Source organism: Diachasma alloeum, unplaced genomic scaffold (genome assembly GCF_001412515.2).
Source record: "Diachasma alloeum isolate Michigan unplaced genomic scaffold, Dall2.0 Dall_scaffold_03259, whole genome shotgun sequence".
NCBI classification, from domain to species: Eukaryota; Metazoa; Arthropoda; class Insecta; order Hymenoptera; family Braconidae; genus Diachasma; species Diachasma alloeum.
The window spans coordinates 11815-19147 of record NW_021682536.1 but is presented as its reverse complement, the minus strand read 5'-3'; the positions used below and the strand labels follow the sequence as shown (position 1 = coordinate 19147).

The window sequence follows — 7333 nt, the reverse complement described above, 5'->3', positions numbered from 1 at the left end:
ATTTGCGATAACATTGTTCACGTAGGGCAATTGTGTCAGTACAGAATTAAACTAATTTAAAAAAACGTCAATATGTACCTATTGGATAATCAATTTTCTCCCGCCACTGCTGCCGACTTTATCGGCCTGGGCGAGAAGTCGACACTGCCGCCATCCGGTGGCGTTCCCCCTACTGATTTATTTTCCCTTTCAATATGCAAACTATTATTTTCCTTAATTAATGGAAATTAATGTCATTAAAGCTACTAAAATTCATTAATAATTCATAGATTTACATCCATAATCGTTCCAGGTATCATTTACCCTTTTTTACACCAAAACAAGTAGCCNAACCAAAACAAGTAGCCACCTAACAGCCACTTAATTAGTTGGCTGTTAGGTGGCTATTTGCTCCCTAGGGCAACAGATTCCAAGTGTCGCCATCTTATATTGTTGTCGCTGTCGGCTTGAAACGGTAAAACAGGTTATGAAGTTTTGAAGGGACTGTATTTAGCAGGTATTTAGGCTTCCCGAAAACAAGGCCAAAGTACAGCAGCATAATTAATCGTTTTATTGAAATAAACGAGCCAAAATTATTTGTGATTGATAATAATCAACAAAGTAAGTAGAAGAACAAAAATACAGCCATGTTAGCAATTATGATTAAGTTGAATTCTCAAGCCATCGGAAGAAAAATTCATCATAACCTTCCTTTGTCTGAAGGCCAAGAATCGTTTTGCCTTGAAATGGGCAAGAGAAGAGTTAGACCAAATTGTTTGTCTCATTTCTACCCCGATTTGTGTCAGATTTGAGCCAACTCTTCTCAGAGACAAAAATGATGGAAGAAATGGCATATTTTTGAAGATATTTTCAGAAAATTATTGTACAACGAATCGGTTATAAATATCAAGCATTAAGGGTGTACGTCGGTGAAACTTAAAATTCTTCACTGGACCTTGGGATCCATTGAACAGTTTGTGATATATAACGAAATATGGCAATAACTCTGGAAAATCGCGGACCCGATCGATTTTGCCCCGTACAATCACGAAAAACTTGCTTTTTTTCCTGGTTTTAACATCAAAATGCTCCTTGCACCATAATTTTTATACAATTTTAGCTTTTTTTTTCGAAATGTCCGTTATACTCCAAAGCATAAAGTTTAGCTTCACCTCGCCTTCGGCTCGGCCTGTAAACTACACATTCGTTGAAAACGAAATTTATTACCGAGTGCTCTATAATATTTTATGTCAAGTCGTGCAAAAGTCGAGTTTTGAGCAGGCTGCGCGAAGCGCAACGTGCGATAAACTCGACTTATTGCACGGCGCGACATAAAATTCATTATTTTTAGCAATCGATTTTCGTTGGAACCCGCCTTTTTGCTTTAACCTGCCATTTTTTTGTTCATAAAAATTAGATTATGCAAGATTACAATGTTCAATTTTCAGTCCTACTGTAGAGACGCGAAAAATTTATGAAATTCAAAATTCATTCATTCATGATCTATTGCGAATAAAGTAAAACGGATGCTTAATTTTATTCTTTGGAGTGTAACGAACATTTTGGAAAAAAAAGAAAGCTAAAATCGTATGAAAACTACGGCACAAGGAGCATTTTGAAGGTAAAAATCGGAAAAAAATGAAGTTTTTTGTGGTTGTACGGGGCAAAATCGATCGGGTTCCCATATTCCGTCATATATCACAAATTGTTCAATGGGTCCAAAGGCCCAGTGAAATTTCACTGACGTATCCCCTTAAAAAAAAATCGAAATTTTTCGGTTTATTTTTTTTTCGCACGTGGTAAAATGATCACATCGTGCACTCTTGCTACATAATCTATTTGTTATTTCAATGGATTTTAGAGGACGATCAACATGACGGCAGTGACCCCCGGCCGTGTGCTAACCCGCTCGATAACCACTACCCGTCCGATCGACATGACTCTGAATCTCGATTGCACTGAGGAACCCCTTTCCGAGGCTCAACTCGCCTTTAAGTCGCGGATCCAAGAGGACTACGATCGAGTCATTGCTAGTCTCGATGAGATAATTAAGAAAGACAACGGTCAACTCCTGACGCAAACCAGCACCGTAAGTGGCTATCAATACTCACTTGGTCCTGGTACTTCCTCCATCTTGAAACAGCCGGCTATAAATCAAACGCAAGCCCCCAAATCCATTAAACTCAATGTTTTAAACAACTCGAACAACCCTCAAGGCAATCTTCAACTAGTAATGGATCCACGAATGGGTCTGATCCTGAATACAGTTTCCCAAAATACCACATCTACTCCGACACTTTCCTCTCAAGCCCCGAAAGTCCATCAGGCCCACTCAGTCGCTGAGAACGCCTCAATCAATCAACCTATTAGCCAATTCACTCGTGCAACTCGTCAGAACACGATTCGAGCAAAAATTCTTCAGATTCAACAGCCTGATGTCATCGAGGAGCTTCTGCCACCTCCAGAGGCCACTCCCCCTGCCCCGGTCATTTCTACTCCCGTAGCCACTCTAAAAGCTCCCCCGTCCTCTACTCCATCTCATACCCCTGTTCAAAGCTCAATAAACTCAAAACTCAAGACTCCTCAACGGGCACCCATCGTCGTCAGACCAACAGAGCAAACCTGCATCGGTGGCATCGCAGTTGGCAATAAAAACAACACAGACAGCATCGACGAATCGAAGCGCCATCTTCCTGATGGTCGTGAGATTGCTTTTAATAAGATGAATGGGGGAAGAACATTTCCATCTTTGGTGGTAGTTGCGAGACCCTTTTTGAGAAGTAAGGAAGTTTCTCCCCAGACGATTTCAAAAGAGCGAAATGAATTGGATGCCAAAGTTAAGAGTGTACTGATGTACTCAGCCACGAGATTCGCTGAATGGTTAATACAGCAGGGATTGGTCAAGTCTGAGCAATACTGTGATCAACATGGCAATCAAAAGCCGAAGCTCAAGCTGGGGATGTACAGCCACTGTGGCTCGTTTCCGTACTCTGGAGGATATGTTTGGATCTCGAGTTGTTGTCCCGATCGATTTGTCTCAGTTTTTTCAGGGTCAATTTTCCAGGGGGCTCCTCATACACCTTCAGTCTTATTGAAACTGATTTACCATTGGTCATGTCAAACCAATGTACAGAATGTTGTCTCCTGGGTGAAGATTTCTAATGTCTACGTCAAGAATTTCTACACAAATTTGAGAAGCGTTTGTACTGCGGCTGTTTGGGACAAGAGTTCATTGATCGGTGGAAAAGGAAGAAGTATTCAGGTGGGTGTTATAAGTCTTGGAACGACTTCGCAGGATGGAAATCTTCGACAAGTGAAGGTTGAAGTACTTGGCATTTTGAACCCAGATACCGGAGAACTGAGACTAAGAGCTTGTGAACCGGTTCAGGACAACGATCGCACTGTAAAACGAAGATTTAATAACATCCTTCAGCCTTTAAAGGATTGGGTGGACAAAGATTCAAAGATACTTACAGATTTCACCGTGGACAAAGGCATTCTTCACGATTTAGGATTCAATCAAGTGGTTCAGGTTGCTTACAATAATCAAACCTCTCGTCATCAGAACAGCAATTATCAGGTGATGGAGTACCTTCGTAAAATCGTTCCCAGGATGTTTCAAAATACTTTGAGTCTCCTGAGTAGACAGATGATTCAACAATTCCTGGACGAACTCGTTTGGAGGGAGATGTTCGGTACAACAGCATCACGAGCATTTCACAGTATTATTAGCCACATAGCTGAGCAAACCCGGGCTTCCACAGGTGAAAACCTTCTGGACCGCCTCAGTAAAGTTGCTGCTAATCCGTTCAATGATTGGTCATACTCACAATTCATTGCGAGAGACTCATTCTCCGTCAATGACTCCAATGATCCAATAATCCTGTCAAATGATACAACCGCTTCAAACGATGCTCCAATGTTGACACTAAAGTCTTCTTCTACTCAGCCCACCAGAAGAACCCGAAAACGTCTGATGAACGCTTCAAGTGTTCCCGAAGCAAAGCGCCAGAGTCCAGACATTAGAATCGATCTAAAGGACTTGGATAAAGTTGAACAAGTTCCACTCCATGAATTCTATTACGGGACAATTGAAGGGGATAAGTCTTCCTCAAAGGAGGAAAAGCGTTTTGCCTCATTCACGTGCTTCCTCTGCCCAACAACTATGAAATCAAACACTGAAGTGATGGACCATATGATTAAACACGTGCCCCATCGAGTATCAGGACAATCACATTCTCATGTGTGTCGATACTGTTGTGCAGCATTTTCATCTAGGCACATGATGGTGACACACATCGCTGAGGCACACAGCGCTTTTGGTAACATCGACGGACATATGGTTGTTTGCGGAATCTGTGAGCAGAAGTTTGCCAATTCAAATCTATTAATTGCACATATGGGCACAACACATTCATCATCAGAGATGCCATATCGCTGTGAGAACTGCGGATATAGGACATCAAGTCATAAAGATGCAGTTGATCATTTTTATAAGGCTCATGAGAGAGGGGATTCTCTACAATGTCCTTATTGTCTCAAGGTCATGCAGTTTTGCATAGATGGGGCTGCAATTTCTGCAAACATTCAGGCGTATTTGGTACACATGCAGAGACATGTTCTAAGGAGAGAGCAGGGAAGGGGAAACAAGTGCTCCAGATGTTGCCTTTGGTTCAATCAGAAGAGTGCTCTCAAGCAGCATCAAGCAGATCTTCATATACCCTGGCTTGGCAGCAAAGAGACCCCCACCATATCTGAAGAGAAACGCATAATGATTCCTAAATTCAGGCATCAATTGAAGAGAATTGACGTTGGTCCTGTTCCTCCAGAATTGCCGGATGATGAGGAATTTGACAGATGGAACAGTCCCATTGTTGTTAATGTACCAAACTCGCTGTATCATTTCCGTTGTCAGGAATGTGAGGAAGATATTGATGAGGAGGATCATTATCCAGGAGAGCAGAAGTGTAGCCAGTGCCGGTATGTCACTTGTTGTTGGAGAGCCTTCAAGGAACATCAGCAGCAGATTCACAATGAACGTCCTATGACTAGTCTTATTGTTCCTTCTCCACTTATTAATATTCCACTTGAGAAGAAGATGAAATGCTCATGTGGCTATGGGACTAAGGATGGTAATTTATTGGCTACACATTTTGTTAAGTGTAAGAAAGTCTCGGGGGGTATTGAGGGCCGGGGCTCAACGGGAATGCTCGATAGCCTCGGTCTTGTACCTAAAAATGCTACATGAAAATGGGGAGGAGAATCATCAAGAATATGTTTTTTCATGTATTTGTAATTTCGGAAAAGTTATTGAAGCTATTTCTATTCTGTAATTTGAGACTATTTGAGATTGATTGTCCTGCATACACAACTATGTCATTATGTCCCACTGATACATAAATCTTCGAATAAATCTTCTTTATCATCATCATTGTCTTAATCATTCTTGTATGTAATTCTCAAGTGTTCCAAAAATTAATTCTTAAACAGACAGATCTAAAAATTATTCTGGAAATATCTCTGAAAATGTCAAGAGATTCTTTTCCTGGAGATTTTGGGCAATTACAAAATTTTTCTATGACCATATTTTCAGAAATTGTGGTCGAAGAGTAATTCTGCGATAGGCATGATCCAGTGTTCCCTTCAAAGTTTTAGATCATGCCCATTTTTTCGCCTTTTATATTAATATCAAGTAATTGGGGTGAATAAAGGAACAATTAAATTGTTAACATTTTATGAATTTTTATTTTGCAATAATGTTTGAGTTTTTACGTAAGAATTATCATCCCAGGTTGACGGATAATTCAAATGATAGTCATAACTGAATACCCATAATAGTCGCCATACTCGTAATTTTCATGCTTTATCAGGGAAAACTACAGAATTAACGCAATTGACTCATTCCAAAGTTATTAGTAAATTCCGAATTCAGATCCAATATAATTTGATCAATTTCTTATCACTCTGTTCGTTCTACCAATGTTTGTGGATGTGTTAATGTTTTTCTTAGTTTTAATATTTTTACATTTTTTTTGCATTTTTGTCGTTTAAAATTTTTTTTATTACATTTTTTAAAAATATTTTTGTCTGCTGAGTAACACAGATGCCGCACTTGTTAACGCAAATACTTCAGAGTTAATCGATTAGGAATTATCAATGTTACAACGAACTATTATAATAAATGAAGAACAAAATAATATATTGTTCATTCAACTAAGATATATCAATGACAATTCGAAGGTTTTTATCAATTTTATAATGAAAGACGATGAAAAATTATAGAGTCACTGTTCGATAGTGGAAATCAAGTTCAATACTACAACTCACAGACAAAACGGGTACATAGATGATAAATCTATACTAAATTAGCAAAACGACAATGAGTCATCAAATTTCATTCAGTCTACTTTGCAAATATTTCCGATACTGTGAGGTTTATTGAATTCCCCTGAATTCTTTACTTAAAAAATAATAGCAAAAACCATTGTAAACTTATATTGATTGTAAATTTTGTCATTCATTATAGAATTGGATTAATGAAAAGAAAAAAAACCAAATAATAAAGCGAAAAGTCTAATTGTCATTGAAACACCACAAAAAAAATACAAGTATAATAATAAATTGTCCTACCATTCAATCCTAAAATACATATTACTAAATTGCAGGTAATACTTATAATGCATCTTACAATATAATTAATAGATCCATAAGGGTATTCATTAATCAATAGGAAGATAATTCCAAAACTGCCACAGTAATTAACACTGATATTTAACGATAACAAGTTTTCTCAAATGGCAGCAAATATAGATGTATATAATCCATGATTTGAGGATTTATTTCGCATCATATATAATCTAAGCCACTTTGAAATACGTGGGGGAAAGGAAAAGCCTTCTCTGTGAGCTTCTTAATGAAAATAGATGTTAATTGATTGCTTCAGAGAATTGAGAATTGAAAGCATTTTGTTACAACTGATGTGCTCTACGTTTTCGCAACTATACTTTGTCGTATATCTTACGAATTTATTAATTAATTTATCCCTTCGAGATTTGTGGAGTGGAGTTTTCGATAATCGTGAATTTTCCTCAGGAACAATCGTTTAACTAAAATCAATCGTTATTACAATAATTCCATCTACTCAAGAATATGTTTGACAAATTTACTCATTCTACAGCTGTATTGACGAATTAGTATATTTCGTCATTAGGCCGAAAAAAAATTTTCTGGCGAATATGAGGTTTGCAGCATGAGCCAAAGGCGAGGGCTGCAATCATATTCGTCAGAAAAATTTTTTTGGCCGTATGACGAACAATATTTTTTGTCATGACGGCCGTAGGCAGAGATTCACGGA

At 38.4% G+C, this 7333-nt stretch overlaps 1 protein-coding gene across 1 annotated transcript; it reads left to right on the top strand.

Moving 5' to 3' along the window:
- Positions 1–342: 342 nt before the first annotated feature.
- Positions 343–5407, top strand: LOC107046905. The gene is made up of 2 exons (XM_015269628.1): positions 343–600; positions 1841–5407. The coding sequence occupies exon 2, from the start codon at positions 1853–1855 to the stop codon at positions 5225–5227; it is 3375 nt and encodes a 1124-aa protein (XP_015125114.1). The 5' UTR covers positions 343–600; positions 1841–1852; the 3' UTR covers positions 5228–5407.
- Positions 5408–7333: the final 1926 nt, after the last annotated feature.

Coding starts and splice junctions, on each gene's coding strand:
- LOC107046905 (XM_015269628.1), top strand. CDS start 1,853: ATGACGGCAGTGACCCCCGGCCGTGTGCTAACCCGCTCGATAACCACT.